The following is a 23,512-nucleotide window of genomic DNA, read 5'->3' as shown; positions in this document are numbered from 1 at the left end:
TTTTGGACGACATACTAACCTATGACTTTTTTGTCAAATTGTGGATGACATACTAAAGTACGACTTTTTTGTCAAATTCTGGAAGACAAACTAACCAATGATTTTTTTGTCAAATTTTGGATGTTATGACAAACTGTGAGAGGACTGTGCCAGACGGGACTTGAACCCACAATCCCTAGTTTTTCAGGACAATGTCTTACCCATTAGGCTACTGTAGATCTCTGTTTCTGTGACACATGCCTTTATTATCATGTTTTGGATGTTATCAGGTTAGTCAAAATTTTGGACAACATACTAAAGTATGACTTTTTTGTCAAATTCTGGAAGACATACTAACATATGACTTTCTTGTCAAATTTTGGAAGACATTTTAACCTACAACGTTTTTGTCAAATTTTGGACAACATATTAACCTATGTCTTTTTTGTTCAATTTTGGACGACATACTAACCTATGACTTTTTTGTCAAATTTCAGACGACATACTAACTTATGACTTTTTTTTGTCAGATTATGGACGACATACTAAAGTATGACTTTTTTGTGAAATTTTGGACAACATACGAAAGGCTCTTCTATGTGTACAAAGACAATGTAAAATTAATGACTAAACTCAGATGCTTTAGGACAAAATGGTAAACACACAAGAACAGCCTGGGCTGAGGTTGTCTTAAGTGGGGGAATGTTACTATTTTAGAAAACAATAATCATTAAGATAGTTAAAACTCCACAACTTTCAAATATAGACCATTGCCAGTGTAGTAGTAATGTATATGTTTTGAATCTCATGTCTGACAGTTTGATTTACTTCATGACTGACAGAAGCCACGAACACACTGCAAAGGCGCGTTTTCACTGAAAAGTTCTAGAAATGTTACTACAAGGAACTTTTCTTGGTTCCTGCAGACCAGTGTTGCAAATTTGCTAGATGATGTTGGAACGATTGGTGAACAACAAGCTGTTCCATTCCAGTTTGCCAGGTATCAAAATATTCTGTAAAAAAAAAATTAATTCCACCGGCTTTATATGAAACAATTATGTCCGTGGCTGTAAAGGTGTGTGATGGTTGAGTGATTGCTCTGCAAAGGCACACATTCACACAGTATGATGCACATTTGACATACAGTAAAAAGTGAGGTGTGTCTGCCTGTTAGCGAGCTGCTGCAGCTATTTCAGAGTGAAAGTGATAAATCCAGAGTTTATGTCAAGCTCTGTGTCTCTGTGGGGGCAAAAGAATCCGCTGGATGTTTCCAACAAGGGGAGAAAACAAAGACAGAGCGAATGATAGGAAGAGGAAAAAATGCACCCTCACTGTTGCTTAATGGAGCTAACTAGCGGTTCAAACTAACATTGGTGAAGAGATATGTAAGGAGATATTACGAGCAGTTACAGAGATTGAGTGATTGATAAAATACAGTCAGGTATGTTCAGAGATGCCATCCCCACCCTGAAGTTTCCTGAATGATATTAAAGCTCCCCGAGCATTAAAGATTTTGGGGCCAAAATATCCTCCTGGTACCATTTATAGCCTGGGTCTTGCAGGGGAAAAACAGATTGTTCCCCTGGTAAAGTCCCTTGTTCCTGGCAGTGGAAACGCACCTCAACATTGTTCTAGTAAAGTGAGACGGCCACAATAGGTTGGAGTTTGGATGAAAATGCAAAGAAGCACCCACAAAAAAAGTTTCAGATGTAAATTCTACTGCTAAAAAATTCTGGACATCCAGCTCTTTGGCTGGATAAACAACTGGGGAACTGAGGGGTGAGGTTGGTGCAAGATCACCTTGGTATATGTCATGACGGGGTGCCAGCAGTGTTTGTAATTACTCAGAATTCCTCCGGGTGGTGACAGAACTGGAGCTGTTAGAGATGGCTGTCAGTCTGCAACAGCTTAACATGACTTTTGTGACTGACTCAAATTAGTATGGGTGGCACGGATGACTGTCTGGTGCTACTGATTTAGCTCATAAGTTGCAGACAATGGAGACAAATATGAGCTTAAATAAAGCACTTTGTGTGCAGGACCTTGGTGTGTTCACATCATCTGCTGTGATGTTGTTCCTCCTGTTTTCCTGCTGTTTTTCTGTATGCAGTTGTCTGAGTGGGAGGTTTTGGGTTGCAGGGTGAGCTTTGGTCATCCATATTAAGTGGCTGTATAATGGAGCAGGCAGCATCCGTTGACAATGCTAAAGGGTGTGAGGGAGGAAGATGGCGATTGCCATGTCAGAATGGGGGAACTGGAATGAAGCTCAGGGATTACTCCCTCAGATGTTTCATAGAGGAAGCAAATTGAAAAGGGAGGAAAAAATCCTGGCAAACAATTCATGTTTGTCACCTGGTTCTCCCTCACAGGGGCTGCATTTCCTTATCAGTTGCTTGCAGTTTTTCTGCAATTTTTTCCATTGTTTGTCAACTCAGCTCTAAAGCCTGCCACGGCTGCTCTGAGCCCTCTCTCCTACAAGCCTGCAGCTGGGTTAAGCTCGGAACCATTAACACTTGGCTTTAACCCCTGTGAGCTTCTTGTGTTTCACCACCTGAGGACGAACGTGTGCTGATCTTTTCCAGGGTCACACGTGGGTGGACTTTCATAGAGGAGGCATCAGGAGCTGTGAGGACAGACCTTGGTGAGGTCAGGCCAAGTTCACTGTATATCACTTAAATATACCCCTCCCCCTAATACTTACTGTATTTCTCTTCTGCTCTCTATTGTTTTTGTGGTGAAATCATCTTTTGCAAAAAATAAGCTTAAGAAAAAGGGGAGATGGTGTTTATATGGTATTTCAGTAACATGAGCTGAATGATTGGTTCAACATTCTGGGAAATGCATTTATTTGGTTTCTTGTAAAGCATCCGATGAGAAGATCATTGGCGCTGTCATGTTTATGAACAGATGATGTTCCTGTGCACAGCCATAAGCTTTTTCATCTTCCAGGTGGCTAAGATTGAGCAGGAACAATATAAGCAGAAAGTCCCTGGCAATACCAACATATTTTGTTATTAGTTCAGTCATAACTTGGAAACAAAAAGCAATAATGTTTCACATTCTGAATTTTTGGGGTCATCGTCACTGTTATGTAGCCTGGTAACTTACTGTTCCCTGATTTGTTTTGACATACAAATCAAATACGTGATATCATTAATAATAATGAATTAATTAATGATGTATGTATTAATTAGGTTTATTTTTTCCATATCAACCACTGATTAACCTCTCTACCTCCATAGATTCTCAATGGGATTCAGATGTGGACTCTGGCTGGGCCACTTCAAAATGTATTGTTCTGGTGTAACTGTTTTTAGAAAATCTTGGCTGTATATATATCATTGTCTGGTTGGAGGCTTCTCAAATGTGGCTCAAGGCCAAGCTTTTCTGCAGACATGCCTATTGGTTTCCTTCTAGAATCTTAATGTTGTCTCTTTCCCCATGATGCCATTTACTTACAAGGTTGTCTGGCCTTCTGGCTGAAAAAACCCATACAAAGCATCACATTCCCACTGCCATGCTTAATGTGGGTGTTGTGTTCTTGGGGTTACCTTGGTGGAGAGGCTTGGACTCCTCTCGGACAACCATTCTTGGCATCACAGGGTCACTTTTTTCCTCCCACTGCACAGATTTCTTCTTGTACAGTTTGACGGTGCTTGGCACTCGGAAACCTTCCCCCATCTTGAATAACCGTAACGCACAACTTGACATCTTCCCTAAACACTTCCAGCCACTCTTCTACAGATTAGTCGAGTAAAAATGTGGCATGACATTGCTCTCAGTATCCTTATATTTATTGGTGTTATGAGTGTAGTGTTGGAAGAAGCCGAGTTGGATGTTGGTGAGAAAGAGGATGAGATTTCTGGAGTGAGGTCATATATTTTTTAACTGATACATGATGCCGGGGAGCTGCTGAGGAGGCAGAGGCAGGAGAAACATTTTTGACTGTGAGGAACTTAGTGCCCTGTAGAATAGTTGAAGGGCAAAGCAACCTCTAATAAGAATACTGTAAAACAGCTATTTGGACATGAATAGGTTGAACATGGGTAGGTGACATATAGAGACATAGACATAGTGCTAGGTTGTATGTGTTTGTTGATTTATGTGCCTTAATCTCAGAATCTTAGTCTTCAATATCTTCAGCACTGAGCATGACAAAGAATATTCTTTAAAAAGAATACTGGCCTACAATGGGAGGCCAGCCATTGCAATTCATAGGGATTTCCTTTGGCTTAGTGGAAGGAAATTGGGCTTATTCTATTTCTAATACTGAATGCTGAACTATTGGTACAAGCGCTAAATGATGATGCTGGTATAAGTCACTTAAGTGGTCTGCAATGATTAACTTTGGAGCTGTGAGTGAATCCAATTAGGCTTCAATATGGGCAAAAAACGAGAAATGGCACGGGCATATGGTGCTGTCTAGGCAAATGTTGATCACACATCATGAAGATGAGACGAAGGAAAAACGAAACAAAACAGCATTTGGTTTCGTTTTGGGTGTGAGGTTTTTGCTTGGGCTGACAATTGGCGTATTCTGTTTTTAAAATGAAGCAGCGAGCCAGCCACTTCCTCTCAGCTGCAATGTGAAATGTAAATGAGAGTGTGCAAGCAGTAGAGACATTATTTTGAGAGAAGGATTTTCTCTTTGAACATACGGCTCACTCAGTGAATTGCACTGTGACACTGAAAAATTGGCAATTTTGATTGATTGAATTTCTTCCATTGCTTTTGCTGAAGTTCACACACAAGTATACGAACACGGAGAAGTAAAAGTAATCACTCAACACTTGGAGAGGAAGCCTCGTGAATCTTACACAGAAAACATATTTTCTTTTTTTTTTCTTTTTTTAAAATATGATTTTAATGGCTTTACCTCTAACTCAGAGCACTTTTTCCACCCTTCCTCCTTTAGGCTATTTGGCTAGAGCCTTTGGAGAGGATGATTAATAATTAATATTGGCTCAAGATTGACAGCAAACACCATTTGATGTGAGCCACAAAGAGGCTACGGGTTTGTGGGCAGCTTTCTGACAGTTTCCCAGGCACCACGAACCTCAGTTTATTCTTCAGTGAGAGGGGTGATAGGATAAGATGGACAGGCTGTGGATTTGTGCAGTGCTCACACCGCTCGGTGCTGGTTATCTCCCTATGTATGACAGCTCTTGTAGGAACAGAGATTCTGAGGTACACAGGCGGCTGAGGGAGGAGGCGTACCAGTAACTCCGTGTCCTCGGCCTCCACCTCTGCCACTGTGGGTAGTTTCCTGGTTTGGGTCCTGATGTAGCACCTCTGATGTTCAGCAAAGCGGATCCCAGTGATTCCCTTTGAAAAAAGAAAAAGAAATGAGGGGATACTTAGGAATTCAGATATATCTATCATTCATTAGTTTTCTGTGATGTGAATATCCCATAAGTGCCTGGGCGATCGTTTTAAAACGCTCAGCTTTTTGCTCATAATCAAAGCTCTTAAAAGTCAGAAGTTAAAACCTAATGAGTGAGGCATATTTTGATCTCTCCTCTCTTTTAGCATGGCATATAAAATTGATGACTACTTGGCCCGTGCAATGCGGCTCTCGCGTTCAGGCCTGGCATGAAAGTTAAATAGCTGGGCTGTTTCATGGTAGCCGTATAATACTCCATATTCAGATATATCCCACCGAGTCAAGTGACATTGTTGAGAATGAAGTGTTTTCTACAGAGAGTGCCCCCATTGAATTAGCCAGTCATAGGTCCCTGTCACTCTCTTAATCTGTGCAGTCAAGTGTGGAGTCACTCTCTTCAGCACCGCTGCTGATGATCCTCCACCACATGGACTGTAGCTCTATTCTGTCTGACACGCTGAACCTCTAACAGACAAGACAGATCTATTCATTTTCCCGCTCTGCCATTCTATGTTAATCCTAGATATTCTGCTTAAATATCTTAGATGAAGTCTGAGAGACTTTCAGTAGATTAGATTGTTCCCCGTGTATTTTCTGCAGAGCAGAGCTGCTCATTCAGCATATTGTATTAGAACAGACAGCAGGATCTACATCTGCCACGGCTGCTTTAAAATTGTATCAACTAAAAATCATGTGAGTACATTCATGGAAATGGACTTGATTCAATTTAAATTTAATTATAGCAACACAGTGTGCTATGACATGTCCTTTGAACCAGTTAACTAGATCATGTGGGCGCTATTTCTACATTTTCCGTGGTGCCGTCACTCTGAAAACCAGACAGCCGCCACAAAAGACATGATAGAAAGTGATGGCTGTCGTAATTTACTGCATGTAATTTCATCTGTGCAGAAAAAGGGATGGGGCAATAATAGTCTCAAGCACAAAGGCATCATGTTTATGCTGGGCTTTATTGTGATGAGTCTCTGTTTAATTTGAGTCTACTGTATTGGTGAGTTGTAGCAGAAGAGGGAGAGGCCAGTGTTGTGATGAGATGTAATGATTGCTGGGCTTGGTCAAGCAGAAAATGAAGAAAAGACACATTAGCACAGGGATGAGGAATGGAGATGCAATTTCATTTACACACGCAATGTTTGAATATCCACTTGGTGCTGCCTGATCACTTTCAGAGAGGCAGAGGACAAGGAAACTGTCGAAAACCCTATAGACATGGTCTTCCTGGCTTAGGCTACAGCTCCTCTCATTACTCATCCAGGTGAAGAAAACATGTGCGATATTGTGGCATTTTATCTCCTATTTTATTTATTTATTTATTTGTATTTATTCGTGAGTCCCATCTTTAATCTCGGAATTAAAATGAACTGAATTGAATATGTATTTGAGAATGCACCCAGTGAATGAAGTCAGTATACAATTGAGAGCAACTGATTCAGTTGATGTCGCCACCTGATTCCATTGGCTTGGGAAAATAACCCAGTTCAGTGAAGTGCATCCTCAGTCAGTCTGCCAAATGTAGATCACAGTAAATCACCAAAATCCAAACAGGTATGTGTTTGGACTGGTCTCAATGCGGGAAGTCACACACAGATGAGCGGATAGATGATTGCGTGCTAAAATAATAGCTTGTTAGCTAAAAGATAGATACATAAATAGATAGATACTACATGTTGTAAATCATAACTTACGTTGTCAAAGAACCTCCATGGATTTGAACACTTAAGCCTTATTTTCACTCAACAAAACTGTGTGAGTTTCAGTCGCATTTGTGTCAAAAACACACACACGTCCACTCAGTTCTTTCAGCCATGAACGTGGTACTTTTTCTTTGTCTTGATAGTGAATTAGTTTGATTCATTTGAGGACAGAGTTGAGTAGGAAGAGATTTTAAATGTATTTCTATGGAGAGAAAACCAGGAGTCTCAAAAGAGAGCGACAGGGAGAATATGTTTTGGCCTGACAGTTGAAGGTGAAATATCATGGTGACGGTGAGTACTGATCCCATTGTGTGACAAAATATGTCACACAATTCATGCTTTCGTCGTTCCGTAACACAGGAACCGTTGGTCATTGTATTGAACTAAAAAACTGAGTTGAGATGTTTAATCTAATTGACCCATGTTCCTTTGTTTTAATGTAGAAACTAGTTCTCTCCCAGGATATCTGTTTCTTCATTAGATTCTTTCTCTCTTGTTACAAGTCCAGTCCTGGTCTGACACAAATGTGAGTAGATTTCGCCCGTGGTCCACAGCCCCGGTGGCATAATTTGCTCATTTTCCATTCCTCACACAGCCCCTCAGGCTTTTTGGAGATTGTTTCAGATGTGACTTTGGCCCCTGTAATAAAGTACAACGTTAGAGTCTTTTCATATTTGACAAAATCAATTTTAACATTAGCCACCACTTAGTGTAAGTTCACTGTAAGTATTTTTGTGTTGTTTTCAAATCACAGTGGTCTGCATTTCTCTGCTTACTTGCTTTTTTTTTTCAGGGGAAGCACTGAATCAAACAAATCTTTTCAGCGGATGTACCTCCGACAGGAAGGGGAACAAGCAACAGGCACTGGTGTGTGCGTAACGGTATATGTAGGACACATGCACACATACTGGGCTTCGTGAGACAGAGAGAATGAAAAATAAAGTGTTTGCGGAGGGTTAAAGTTTGCAGGTGCTGTGCAGGCTTCCCCTTATACAGCCATTCTGTGTTGACAAAGACCATTGTAACACAAACACAATAACTCACTGCAGCTTTTTTCTTTGGGATAAGGTGCATGCTGTAACATTCAGCCTTGCAACCACACATTACAGAGTAAATAATGGTGTGAGGGTAAAAGCATTCATTACCCAGTCAAGCGGAACACACCCTTCTCTGAGCTGCAGCATGTGAAACCTCCTGCACACTCGAGCAGGATTTAGGAATGAAAGATAAGTTAATGAGTTCTTCTGGAGACAAAACCACTACTGAAAAAAAAAAGAACAAATAGAGATAGAGGCTTCATAATGGCTTCTGTCTCTGTACGGCAAATAAGTTACAGTATGGAATTAACAGTCTTTTACCAATCCCCTTTTCTGTGTGCTGTGTGTGCAACACAACACACCCAATCCCCACGATTACAGCGGCTACTTAAGCATGAGTCACTGATATGTGTGTGTGTGTTGTTTTATTTTTTACATTATTCTGATCCTTGTGTACTCCTCACTGACAATAATTTCCATTATTTGTGTCTTGTGTGATGTTTTGGATGTTTCTCCCTCTTTTTTTCCCTCCAGTAAATGTCAAGGGAGGAGAAATTACTGTTGAGGAAGAAAATATGATTTCAACAAAGGATTAATGTTGTCAGTGTGGCGTGGTATCACCCAACGTTGCATGAATTACACACCGATTTCTCAAGTCATTTTGTGTGTCACTACACATTTTATGTTTTTTTGCGCTTGATTTCACGCCACACCATTTCTTTCCCGACTTACCCCTAACCTTAATTAAAGTGACAAGACATGACATAAATGTCCATGAAAGTGATGTGCTATTTATACACAGCATCCCATATCACGGAGGTCAAAAAGCAAGGTGTGATAAAGGCACACTTATGCAGGTAGTGCCAGTGTTTCACTTACGTGTTTGAAGTCGTGGACCTCAAGTACCTCCTCACTTCCATTTCCCATTTTGAAAATCTCAATGCGCTGACCTGGGTCAATCTCCAGCATGCTTTCTGTCTCTATGCCGTCCAACACAGCTTTATACTGATGGTCGTAAACCTGTAATGACACAAACAACCACACACTGGTAAGTAACACATCATCATTTGGTGCCAAAGAATGTTAAGTCGCTAGGAAAATCTCACACACTGTGAAATTGTGTGATTTGCAAAATGTGGTTCAGATGATTAACCCTCTTATTTTGTTCTGGGGCTGCTCTCATTGACCTGCTTGTTGGAAAGAAAACACAAAATACGTGACAGACCCCCGTGACAGAGCCAGAGGAACACTAACTACACCCATGAAAGCACCGTGACAGAAATATGACAAGTGTGAGAGTGGCAGAAATCCACAGGTTTGTGAATACTTTCAGAAATAACAACCTTTAAATCAAAAATATTTTTCAGGCGTGAAAAACAAAGTTAATTGCTCTTGGCAACCCGTAGCACAGCTTGACTCAGAATGACAGCGAGTGGACCGATATGCCGCCTGCCTCTGTTGAAACAGAAAACGGCTGACATGATGTCAGTCTGAATAATGACAGAAAACAAAATTGAACTTCAGTCTGATTAACAGGCTAACACAAGAGAAGAGAGAAAGAGAAAATTGGTACTTGGGTATTTAAAATGTGTGTGTTACACAGAAATCTGTACGTTAATCCTGCTGTGATTTTGTTTTGATCACTTAAAGGCAGCAGAATTGACTCACCATCACAAGGTTTTATGGTGTTTTTTTTAATGGAGAACAGTTGCTTATTAACACACCCAGCAGACAACGTTAGTAATTGCAGTCATGCTTCTGGCAACCATGATTGTCCAATATTCACTGTCCTTCTAGCTCTGCCTGAAGGAAATATCTGTCTCTTTTATTGGCCCGCTATGTTCAAAGACTACTGGCTATCCTTTGTTTGTCTGCCATTTTATGCTGGGCAGGTGGCGTTCAATGGTTTTCTTTTCAAGCTGAAAATAGCTTCCTGCTGCGCCTTCGAATGTGGCTGATGAGAGCGGCAAGAGTGAACCCAAACAGTGGGAAAAGTTGCAGACCGTTAAAAACCCAAAACAATAAATGCAAAGATGTTTGAGTTCCCTCAAACATCTTCCCCAGCTGCTGAGGGAAACGGATAATGCCCACATCACATTACATGATAATGCTAAAGCTGACTGCAGCTCAAAGTGCTATATTCACAAACTAATGTCAATTACAGTGTGTGTTGACAAGTTGCACTTTGAGTTAAATAAGAAAAGCAATTGATGGAAGTTTGCCCGGAGAAATGAAGACGCTTTGAGTCACCAGTGGAGTTCAGACCGTCTCTTCTCTGTTGCCTTAAAGCGGTGTTGTTTATCACAACGGCTTGCTCGTGCGCTGTTCTTGGACATGCATGGATAACTCTTAAAATTCCTTGTCTGAAAAATGGTTCTTGCCCACAGCCGAAAATACGCTATTAATATTTATGTGAGGGTTGTGTTATGATGAGAAATATATTGCCAAGTTCATCTTCATCTGTCTCAGTGCCAAATCAGAGCCTCGCCAATGAGACGCATGATTAATGAATACACTCGGATGGGAGTCCATCAGAATTTATATTCCTCATCAGGAACATCTGCATGCTCTCTAATGCTCCAACACAAAATTTGCTTCTTTTTTTTTTCTTGTCTTTTACTCCTTTCACAGGTCCAACATTCAGGCATGTTTCGCTATCTTATATTCCAGAACATTTAAATACACTGCATTACACGGCAATGACTCTCTCCTCTATCGTTGGGAGACCAGAGAAATAATCAAAAAATGGAATATAACACTTAACAGAAGATCACCGTTAGAATGGCACTGACCTATAAATCTCCATTAGCATGGGTGACAGTAGCCTTGGCGCCAAAGAGAAGTAGAACTTTTAATTGTCAGGGGAAGCCAAATTAAGATGGGCTTAGAATTTAAGTGTCAATTGAGCCGTTATGGTTAAAACTGGGGCTATTAAGCAGTCTGCAAGTCTGTGTGGTGAATTAAAGTTCTATTTAAGCACATCTTTAATATTAACATAAAGGTGCAATGGGGGGATAGATTCCAGAGGCTTATTGATTTATACTAAAATAGTAAATTACATTTTCAGCAGGCTATCACTTTTGATGGAAATCCAGCAGTGAGTATCTCCCCACTGCTCCGGGCTGAAATGGATAATAATGTATTACAACAGTTTGACTTCAACTGGTTCAATATCCAACACTGCTGCTGTGCACTGTAATTGCCATTCCAAAAATAGAAATGAATAGCCTCTGTATGGCCTCTTTTGATACATATAGATGCGTCTGTACATTAGGGGAAACTTATTCATGTTGCACCAGTGAGTGGATTTTAGAGCACAGCGCCATTTTTGCCCCAGTGTAATGATGATTATTGTAATAATTTGCATTTGTGCTGATTCTCATTATTTTCACCCTCATTTAAAAATGTGCCCGGTGAGATTTTAAAGGATTTGTTTTTCATAATTTTCATCTGGCGCTATATTTTCCCTGATATTAATTCACTGAAGCTGTCACGTGGCTGCGAAAAACGTTGAAGCTGTGGAAGTTAATTGGCCTTCTATATGACACTGAACAGGTAGAGAAAAGGGCAGCGCATAAGAGAAGCTCCCATCCACTCTGAGAGATTTTGGTTTTGAGACGTTAAATACATTTGAAACTCATTAACTACTAAACCACTGTAACGTGGAGTCTACAGCAGGCATGATCCTTGGCAGGTAATTTGCCCCAAAAAAATCATTCAAGTGAGTTCATCAGGGAAACCAACATAAGGGAGCAACGACAAAGATGTATTTTGAAGAATTAGTTCTTCTTAAATAAATGTACACAAAAAAATAAAGCTTAAAAAAAAACCCCAAGACAAGATAATGAGAGTTATCGTCATAATGTTACATCTGTTGAATAAGCCTGTAATTGTGTGAATGAACCCGTCAAATAATACAAGAGCAACTTCAGTTTTTTTTCAGATTTAATTAACATTGTGCTTGATTTCCCTGAGGCTTTCAACTGCATCTCACTGTCTTTAGAATTTCCATGACAACAGAGCAAACTCCATTCAACGAGTCTATATCATGCTGACAAAAAAGAAAGAAAGAAAGTGGACCTTGAGTCGTATAGGCGCAGAGCATGAAAGAGTTTGCATGTTCAAAGAGAGAGCATGCATATTCCCAAACTGTCCAGTGTGTGCAACATCCTTTTATTTTCCATCCTCTCCGGTGAACGTGATATTAAATATTCTTACCGAGTAGTTACGGACAGCAGGACTCATTTGCCGCATTTTTGCTGAAAACAGGTGCCCATAGTTAAAAACAGCACGGTGATACTAGCGAGAATCAACCAAGAATGTGTTAGAATAAAAAAAAAATAATGAGCTAAAAATCAAACGTGCAAATTGAAACTGCAGTCAGGTGAGAATTTGCACATTCCGTAGAATTCTAGCACACCAATTTTCCTTCACTAATGTGACAATAGTTATTGGTGGCGCACATGTATACTTTTAACTTGATTAAAAACAATACCCCTTGTAGCTATAAAATCTATCTTCTCTTTGCCTGTCGACTCTTTCAGAAGAAACCATCTGTTTGTAAAAATGTAGCTGCTTTGAAAGATGGCGCGGCTCTCTGAAATCACATTTACTGATTTTTGTGATTTGACATTTTGGAAAAATATAAAAGAGCTTTCCTGCTGCAGCTATAAGCCAAAGTCTCTAATCTGGAGTTCAGTACGGTCTCCCTATTGTCTAACCCACTTTCTAACTTGTAAGAATACACTGAAGTGCAAAAACAGCTTTCAGGAATAAGAGCAGTTGGTTTATAAGGAAGAAAAACAATAACAGCAGCACAGTGATGTCTTTGTAGGCTATTTTTTCTTTTTTTTCCAACAGTCTGTTTTAACACTTAAAGGTTATGTGGCAAACAACCTAGCACCGTGAAATGGACATTGATTGCACAAGAAACATAACTGCGAAACAAAACTTATTTGAAAAACTGCACTACATACAATATCCCCGTGGAACAGCTACTCCCCCCCCATCATGAGATGCTTTGGACTGCTGTACAAAATAAAGAATCCAGATCACCTCAACGAAGAAAACACATACTCTCAGGAGTGCGAGGTGATCTGTGCTGCTGAAGCCTTCACAGACAATGCCTTGTTTATTTCCTCTGTTCAAGGTTTCCATCTGAAATGATTCTTAACAAACTCTTCCTCGACACTTTCAGAAAAGGACAAACAATATGAATGAGAAACGGCAGGGACAAGCAGTCCTGCGGGTTGTTTGTGTAAATAGGCTCCGCTGTGGCACCTGAGGACATTTAACAAAGGTCATGTAGACATTGTTAAAGGTGAGTGGGTTGCTGTCGGTACTCTCTCTCGCTCTCACTCTCCGTCTGTGTGCGTGCGTGTGTTTGTACGCGTACGTCTCTCTTTGTGAGGACCAGAAGAAACATATCAACCACGGGAAGCGAGGACATTCTGGGCAAAGTGAGGACATTTTGGCTTTAAATGGCTTTTGCAGGGTTGAAACCCTGGTTTTAGAGTAAAGGGTTATAATTACGCTTACGTTAAGGGGAGGGGTTAGGATTAGTTGTGATGGTCAAGGTTAGAGTGAGGGGCCAGGGAATGCATTATGCCTGAGTGTGTGTATGTGTGTGTATGTGAGAGAGAGAGAGTGGGAGTGTGCACATGCACGGATGCATCTATGGAGAGGGAGGCCATGGGAATGTGGGAGATGAGTTGATGACCATGTGTCCTCTTAGTTGTCCTTGAGGGTTAAGAGATACAACATCCAGTCAGGTGGAACTGAATGCCTGTCACTTACACTGAGGTGGTGGCGGTGCAGGCAGGGTGGGAGGCAGCAGCACTGATACCTCTGCACCGTATTGTACCGCAGACGACAGAAAACAAACCCTGACATGTAAGTAGTGAGGTATGTCCTATATTTTTTAATAGTCTGGATAACTTTGACTTTGTCTTACGTTATTATTATTCAAGTCGGCTGAACTCCAGTGATGTTCAGGCTGGAAAAATAAGATGAACACTCATTTATTCCCCTGACCTTTCATTTTCCACATCATTATGTTCGAGTGAAAAGAAGTAAACAAGATGAAAATAAAGAAATAACGTGACTTCACAGTTCCTTCCAGAACGTTTCCTTTTCTTGCTTTGATGCTCTACAAATACCTTAAAATAGAAATAGCACCAGGCAAAATGTTCAGTCTCTCTGTTTCCTCACATCAAATGGGTGACAAATATATTATACAGTAATGTAAATCTGTAATGCTGCACAGTGATAAACCGAGTGTGCTTTACAAAATGCTGTTGTTCTCAAACAGTTCCCACACATTGAGAGAAATGTTTTATATTGTGTGGACATGATTTCCCATAGACCACTGTACATATAAAACATGGTCTTGTGGTTTCTTCTCAACCCTCAAATAATATGAATGAATCTTTTGAATGGAAGTCTATGGGAAAACATGTCTACGTCTCACTTGATTTACAACATCATTAAACATGTTTCCCCCAAAGGTATTAATGGTCTCAATTGCTATTTTCAGCTCTTCATCAACAGCACATAATGCCGTTTTACAGGAAAATACATGATACAGTACAGCACAGATGAGTGGACACTGGTGTGATTGACAGCTGCTATCATCCAATAGGAACCTGGTTGCAGGTGATGCCTCTGAGCTGTGCTGCTGTGTCACACTGGCTGCATGTCCACAGCGTCTTGCTCACGTGTGTCTCCCCACAAGAAAATCTGCCCTTAACCTTATAATCTGCCCTTAACCTTATATAATTATAACCCACAAAAGGGTTTTTCTGTAGTTGTAGCCTCCACTTTCCACTTCAAACAACTACTGAAATAGTTTTAAATGCATACTGATTCAGTCTAGACACTAACACCACTGTGAAAGGTGTCAGTTTCATGTAATATTCCTGGTAGAATGTCAACATCATAATCAACCGGACCTTTTCTCTGTCTATTTGTGCCGGGAACTTTGGGTCACGCATGAAATGTGGGCAGCGAAACTGAAAAATAGCTTCTGTGCAGGTGCAGAAATGAAGAACTGATTGATCACCACGCGTCCACTGTGAACCACGCCTAACACAGCAACAGATGCTTATCACGTTCAAACCACTGTCAAAACACAAAAAAAACACCCGTCCGCAAATGCTCTCAGTCAGGTCAGATAGTATTGCTTGACAGAGTCCGTTTTCAGGTGAGGGATGCAGCAAATTATATTACATTGTTTCTGTTCTTGTAGGCCAAACAGAGGCACAATAACGACATCAACAATCACCACTTCTCTTTCTGTAATCTATTGATCTGAGGAATGTAAATATAACAGCATTACATGCCTCCTGTTCCTCTGCAACACTGGAGCTAGAGGGCTGCACAGTGCACCAGGCTCTGTGATAGATAGAGGTGGGCAGATGCTCAGACGGCCGCACTGGTGTTTGTTTTGTTAAAGTCTCTGCTGCTTTAAAAAGGTGGACAGAGACATATAACTTATACATCATACAAAGACATCGTCAACATGGCGAGAACTGCATGAATGTGATATTATTTCTGTTTTACTTTGAAATATATAGTTGATCTTCCTCTTTTTTCATGAATGGAATATAGGTAAGCACAGGTGTAAAATGAATGATGGCTCAATTCCGTCCCCTCTGTGAATGCAATACTGCAATACTACCTGAAATGGCAGGTTTTTGTCGACACAAATAATTAGCTATGCTGTCGCAACTTACACATTTGAACAAAACGCACGCATTGTTAATGTTGTTTACACCTGTATGCTTTGTACTGGCAAGTAAAAATTACCCCTTACATTATTTGATTTTATTTTTCACCCACTTGTGAATGACCTTTGTTCATTAAGTTTGTTCATTAAAGTGTCAGTAGTAGTGAATGAATCACAGTTGTTATTTTCTCTTATGCCATTTAGAAGCTGTTTTGAATAGACGGTGAATGGAGCATGATGCATTAATTGTTTGCAAGAAGCCGATATTTCTATGGTGTCTGTGTTTAAAGAACTTCCTGTGTTGCACAATGAATATGCATTGTCTGCATTGTCTGAGTCACATTAGTGTCTGATGTCTCCAGGTTCTCTGTGTTGTAGCCGGCCAGAAATTATATTGCTGTTTGTGTGAAAACGTCAGGCATTTAAGGTTTGTTTTGTCGACATTTACACGCCTATTATCTGTGGCTCATTGTCCAGGATTTACATTTGTGAAGTATTATTATTGTTAGAAGAGTATTATTGCCGGGCAATCATTTCCAATGAAATCAAGTTGTATAGCACGCAAGTGTTGCATAAATGAATTACAGAACTAAAGTGATAAAGATGCCTCTGTAATGATGTTTCTCTCCCAGGCTATTTTTTTTATTGAGGAGTTTCAGCTCAGAACAGCTGGATGTGATCAACTCTTTGTCCCTCACTGTCTCTTGCCGCTACTGCTAGCTGCTTGTCCTCAAGCAGTCTTCAACTAGACTTGTTTCACAGAGCTTGAGTCTCTTTACATCGGCACTCGGCCTCCCTGTGTGGAGGGTTGCATGTTCGGATTAAGTCCGGACTTAACCGGACCTTCAAACAAACTAGGGTTCGATTGAGATGGACCTGGTGGGAATGCACCCTAAAAGTGCTGGACTGGCGCTTCCAGGTGTGTCCTGCCTTCTGCCCTATGTAAACTGGGATTGGCTCCAGCTCCGTCGCCACATGCATGTGGAGGATGAAATTACATTTTATAAATATGTAACTGTCTACAAAATGAAACACACTTTCTGCCAGAATATTTAACTAATAATTACAATCAAAGACACGTGTACACTCGCTTCAGTGAGGAACAACCTGGCAGGAACATTAATCTGAGAGACGAGCAGGAGCAGGCTCCTATATGGAGATACTTCTTCAAATGAGGATCCACGAGGGAAATAATTATAGCCGCTATAGATTTCCCAACCAGTAGTGCAGATGGATTTCACACATGTAAACACATGTTGTCATTCACGCAGGCACTGTACAGTTGGCATATTTGGGGATGTGTTTTTGCTTGCAAGGTGATTATATATATATAATGTGTGTGTGTGTGTGCATGTTGGAGGGGAGGGGAGGGGATGGACCTAGGGGATTATGCTCGTGGACACTGATTACCAAACCTGTCAACTTCCAAGGCCTGGAGAATGTGTGGATAAATGAAGTAAGACTGGTCTCTGGTTGCTAAACACATGCAGGCTTCTGTTTGGTGATGCCAGCTGAATACAGACAGCTGTTTCTGGACAGGCCCCAGCTTGGGAAATTCAATTTAGAAAATACCGGATAGTCACTAATGCGTCATCAAGTTTGTCTTTACAGGGTACAATGAGCCCATTGGCAGTGTGTGACATTAATCTCACTGAAGACAACCTGACAGCGAGCACAGTACGGCTGTTTCAAATGATGGAAATACAGCGTGATGGTTGTACACCAGCCATTTTCATGATCAACTCTGTTTCTTTGTCTTTGGTGTCTTTGACAGTGCGAACAGAACACTGTAGAAAACAAGAAGAAAAAAGGTAACAAATACACTGACAAAAGCATTTTGCACCTACACTTTATACAGGAAAGAACGCACTAAATGGTTCAATAATCTCACCTTGCTAAAGGCACCATGTGTTATATTTTTTATGTTTTAAAGGGGATATATGTAAGAAATGTATTATATTAAGACATACCATGCCCATGATGTGTCGTCCGAGATGTGGCTTCACTTTGATAATGACACAGCCAGTATATTCACGGAATATATTTGCATTTGCAGGTCACAAACTGTATTAGTTGCCACACACACGCATATACAACGCAGAACCTAAAGAGCCTTGTTACTCCACTCAAAAACACCTCGACCAGAGGAGGTACAAAACGAAGACGCCTCAAGACAAAGCAGAGTGGATATCTGAGTGAGACAGTTGTATGCGTTGGTGCATGAACAAAGTGTAATGCTGGCTATAAGTGCAGTGTTCTATTTCCATATTTTTGGAAAGTCTGGCAGCCTCACGCCCTTGCAGTGTTTCTAAATGTCACATTTTCATATTATATATTGACACAAAATCACCTTACGCTCCTCACAGCTACCGCTGAATAGCTGATAAATTCATCTGGTGCATACGATAAGACCATGAGCCCGAAACCTGGCGCCGAACAACACATTTAAAAAATAAATAAATAAATAAATACAATGGAGTGAGGAGGCAGCAACATGCAGGAGGTTTGGCTTCATGACTGTGCGGTGTGTGACCTGCAGGGTCAGGGGACACAGGGTGGACTGACTGACTACATTGATTGCTCAGTGTAGCATGGACAGAGTGAGAGCTAACCAACCATGAGAATCCACAATCCAGTGTTGGACTTTTCTGTGCCACGGCTTTGACAGTAACTAGAGGCACATTTATGATCCTCTGAGGCTTTGTGGTGTGTGTATGTGAGTGGGGGGGTGTCAGTATTTAGCTGTCGCCCTTTGCTCTTTATTGTGTTTAACGTTAATGTTCACCAGCCCTTGTTGGGCTCTTGGTGCAGCACAATTATCATTGTGTTGTGTTTACTGATGCTAAAGAGGAAAACATTTGCTCATGTATGATTACATTTTTCATCTTCGGCATTGATAATGGCGACACTAACAGCGTTTAAATAGACGCCGGAGTCTTGTCATTTGAATCACAGCCGGGGAGGGGCCTGGGGATTTGCCTTTATCTTGCAAGTAAGCACTCATCCAATATGTGAAATGTGTGTCACATCAACATAATAAACAAAACTCTATGAGATACTGTGTTCATCACAACATAATGATCAAGTTACTGCTACTGCTTATGAGCTTTGCGCAAACGAGAGAGAACCTATGCTCCGAGATGTCTATTTTAAGACTAGAGCAAGAACAAGGGATTAGTTAATGTTAAACTCTCCTCAATAAAATATGTGTAACATGCAAAGTGGCAAACCACAAACCTCTCTTGGAAGCAGATTTAGGAGATTTTTGTTCTATGAAGTCACAGCATTTATAGTCGATGTTGTACGGAGTCAGTGTGTAATGAAAGGATGCAAACTCAGACTCTAAATATAAACATTTGCACGGCACCAAAACATATCTGCATTATAATTAGTCCGAGCCCTTTCTGTGGTTTTGTTATATGGGAGGTATATCGCTGGATATGAGCAATTAAGGAACGGAGCTACACTCTCTCACCCTCTTTTTATCTCCAGGAAGTTCCGTCAACAGCACGAACAAACACCAATGGATGTTTGAGCTCAAATCCATTCAAGACTGAGTGGATTTGCCAACATTTACTGGATTGACATAAAAAAAAAAAAAATGGTTTGAACTTTTGCTATTTTGAACTGGCTGGAATGCGTATATTTTTTCTGCTGCACATTTACGCTTGAACCCATGTATTTTTGTAGTTCCTATTTTAATGCTTTTGGAAGCCACACATATGGCATATGTGGTGAATGTAGCATTGAATGAAAAGATAAAAGTAGGTTGGCATGACGTTAAAGTGCTTTTTGGGAGTTCACCCAAGCAATTATTTTCAGTGTCAATTTGATGTTTAAAATGTTTTGCAGCTGCCAATGCCAAAGGCCAGTTACAGAAAAGGCTAAGGTCATTAGCCTTTCAAAGAGGAAACTAAGAATGTCTCAACATGCAAGAGCTTAATGGAACCGTCTTTAGAAACAACATTAACACTATTAAAACAAACAGCCACTGAAAATGCACCTTCCCTCAGAGCCAATTCTTTTGTTTGATTATGTATTTCTCTTATTCTAGCAGAAAGCTTGCCAACACAACACAATGTCACTCCAACATATTTCCACAGAAACACTGATACCATTTATACCTGCACCTATAAACAGTGTCATGGATAAAGGCTACATTTTGGTGTGAGTCTCACAGGAGCAAAGAGCAAAAGCTTATTTTCTGTTCTCACCATTTAACAGTATAGTGTTCGATAATAGCAGGGACCCCGTGTAGACAAAGAAAGGGTATGAAAATCCCCCACTGACTGAAATTTCTTAAGACTACAATGTGATGCTGCCACGAGTTGAAAGGAAAAAGCATTTTCCAAAAGTGAACTGTGACATTTCATCACAGAAAAAAGACTCCTTAAGTGAAACTAACAGATTTTTTCCCCCCTCATTTGCTGTTTTGTGGAATTAAAGTACAAGACCTGAGAGTGGTACGTCAAAAAGATCTCTCCTGCTACTTCAGCAGGACAATACCACGGCTCATTCTACATGTGTTAAAGCAGTGTAGCTTTGTAAACCTGGACTGTGTGCGCTTGATCTGTCTTCTATTGAAAATGTATGGCCCATTATGAAAAGGAGTAACCACACAACAACAACCATGGACAGTTGAGCAGCTCAAGTCCTCTGTAAAGCAAGAATTGGCTAAAATTCCACATGTAAAACTGCAGCGTGACCCATTGGAAAACTGGCTCAATAATCGTAACCTTTTTTGAGTGTGTTGCAGGCATCAATTTTCTTCACCTAAAATCTTTTCTCAGTTTTCTTGCCTGTTCATGTGGACGGACTAATTACAGTTTTTAGTTGTAATGGTATTTTGAGGAACATTCACCATTTCATTGGAAATGTGGTTTGTAAATATCAACGGAAGAAAGTTATGAAATGCTCATTCTAACATTTCCTCAGCTAAAAAAGGACGGAAAAAAAGACATTATGCATGAAGAAAAAAAGTTTTTGGGACATTTTTGTTGCCAATAATAGTAGTATGGAGGAGTCTGTGTCTGTTATAGATATCTGCTCCTGGCCTCTCTCTTCTGTCTCTACCTCGTGTCCCTCTTTCCATTTCTCTCCCCCCTTTCTGTCCCCCACCTCTCCACTGTTCCCCGTTTTTCCTTTCACCCCAACCAGCCGAGACAGACGGCTGAACATTTTTCAGTCTGGTTCTGTCTTAGATTTCCTCCTGTTTTTTCCCTCTCCACTGATGCCTAGTGCTTCCTCATTGTGTGAATTCTTGGGCTTCTCTTCTCTCTGTAACATTTTAAAGGTTTCTGCCTTGCTGTGTACAGCACCTTGAGATAATGTATGTTGCTCTTTTGGGGCTATGCAAATAAAATTTAAATGAAATTGAATTAACTGCTTTATTCATTTAGTTTTGCTTCAATTCATTCATTGTGGAGTCTTTGGATCTTGAACTTGAACCTACCTCTCTACTGTCAGTCTACTCATACCTGAAAGGGACGTAATGACCCACTTTCTCTCCCTGTCCCCCCAGCATCTCTGCCGCTTACCACGTTTGACCACCTTGCTGTGGTCGACTACAGTCTGCAGCTGCTGTTAATTTACAGGAGCACTGTGCGCTCCTTTCTCACCTCTGAAGCATATATGACTAATCACACCAGTCATTTTAAACAACTTTAGCTCTTTCTGGCAATAAATCACCTTGATACGTGCGACTGTGCCCATAATAGACGAGTTTTCCGGGGGGAGGAGGGCAAGGGAAACTTGGGGAGCTTTTCAGTACTTTTGGTCAAAACACACTACAGTGAAACAAACTCGGAGACTGACAATGTGTTTTCTCGATGTGTTGTTTGTGTCTATGATCTCAATAAAAATCTCAGTGAAAACAACAAAAGAGTTGCATTTTCTTTGTACTACAGCTCAGGGAATACAATATTTCCCAGGATTTCTTTTTGCTTAAAAATACACAATTTCTTCCCTTTAATCTTTCCCAATAACTTTTGCAAGATCCATAGCACACACACACACACACACACAACATGCACTTTATTAATATACCACAGAGGCTATTCAAAACACAAACTTATGTCTTCAAACAAACGTGTCACAGACTGTATCCTGGCAGAAAATGAAATGTTGCTAAGTTACATTTAACAAATGTTTGATCTGCTTTCAACATTCCCCAATATATTATTGAAGCCTTAGATAAACTAGAAAGAGGAAATACTGTCCTTTTTTCTTCACCTCAATCACATGGAGAATAAAGAGCTTCCAAAATGTCCAGTAGGGTAGTATTTAATCTTCACCTGCCAACTGGAAAAGAGAACAGAGGGACTTCACACAGCCTTTAAAGATGGTGTTCATGTCCTTTTCTGGACATGACAAATGATGTAACCTACCCCAAAGTCCACGAGCCAACATGAGATCAAAATGGCTTCCACAGCAGAAATGACCAGGAAAAAAATTGTAACAAAAAAAAAAAGAAAATCAAATGCAGTTGAATGACACAAAGGCTGTGGCTATGACTGTGTAGTTTTTCCCTTCCTGCCATTTTCCCAGTTTACATCTTCCCTTCATGTCTTTCCCTGCCAAGTGACTCTGTGTTGAGCTAAAGAACAATCTGCTCCTTGTCAGGATCGCTGAATGAATCCTGTTGCTTATCGTTGAGGCGAGCACATTATTTGAATACGAACAGTCTCCTGTAATAAAAGGGACGCCGTGGTTTATGAAATATTCATCAAAGGTATCCCCTGGAGACTCAGTATGCATTCAGATGCATATCTCAGAATGTGAAACAGACTTCAACGGACGGGGGGAAAAAACAGAGACTGCAAGTGTGCGACCACTCGCTTCTGAACTACGAGGCAAACAGTCACAAAGGGAGTGACCTCTATAGTGGATGTGTCTCCTTGTCGCTCTGCTGGGTTTCAGCCATTCCGCTTCCTAATAAATCAACAGGCGCACACTCTGGGATCCAACAGCTAAGTGGCATTTAAGGAACAGCTTGTGAGAGCTGTAAGGCTGCTATTTGGATAATTTAGACGCAAGGCAATAATTTGGCCAGATGAATGACATTAACAACAACCGGAAAGTTTTCAAGCCACTAAAGAAAAGAAAGGAAGCAGTCTAGGTAATACTTTGTTTCAATCAGCGACGGCTGAATGTCCTCTGTTGCCTCCGAAGGGCAAAAATACTTTCTATTTGCTCAGGCCCTCCAACTATTTAAATCCACCGGCAATTTGCCAACGGGTAGTTATAATAGGATTTTTTGCAATGCGTGTAGCTGTGTGTGTGTGTGTGTGTGTCAACCTCTATGCATCTACAATTGTTCATGGGAAAGCAATAAAAGGCAGCGTAGCCACAGCAGAAAATGTGAAGACACCGCTTCTGCAACAAATGCCAGTAACAGCAGCTTCAGGAGGCATCTATCGTTTAGTCAGAAATGATCAAAGTTGGATTTGCTGTAACAAGAGTGTGACCACCTCTCTGCTTTTATGATCACAGCACAGCTGATATTCCCACAACAGCAAATACCACCCTACCACGACTTCATCTGCGCCTCATGACATATAGAACAAGCCAGCTATGTACGCGTGTAACAAGGTAGACTATTAGAACAATTCCTAATACAGCTGCTGGGAGACATACAGGCTCGTAATTGTTCAAACATTGTTTACACCATGAT

At 40.6% G+C, this 23,512-nt stretch overlaps 1 protein-coding gene across 1 annotated transcript in view; it reads right to left on the bottom strand.

Moving 5' to 3' along the window:
- Nucleotides 1-3,480: 3,480 nt before the first annotated feature.
- The window catches only part of tnmd (tenomodulin), a 33,009-nt gene continuing 12,977 nt past the window's right edge, over nt 3,481-23,512 (bottom strand). Inside the window, exons 3-5 of the mRNA XM_044040849.1 lie at nt 8,994-9,134; nt 5,140-5,304; nt 3,481-3,660 (exon numbers count right to left, since the gene is read on the bottom strand). Of these exons, the coding sequence (XP_043896784.1) occupies nt 3,481-3,660; nt 5,140-5,304; nt 8,994-9,134 (486 nt within the window). The remainder of the gene's footprint in view (nt 3,661-5,139; nt 5,305-8,993; nt 9,135-23,512) is intronic.

The sequence above is a fragment of the Solea senegalensis genome, linkage group LG12, assembly GCF_019176455.1.
Source record: "Solea senegalensis isolate Sse05_10M linkage group LG12, IFAPA_SoseM_1, whole genome shotgun sequence".
NCBI lineage: Eukaryota > Metazoa > Chordata > Actinopteri > Pleuronectiformes > Soleidae > Solea > Solea senegalensis.
This window is presented reverse-complemented; position numbering and strand designations above follow the sequence as displayed.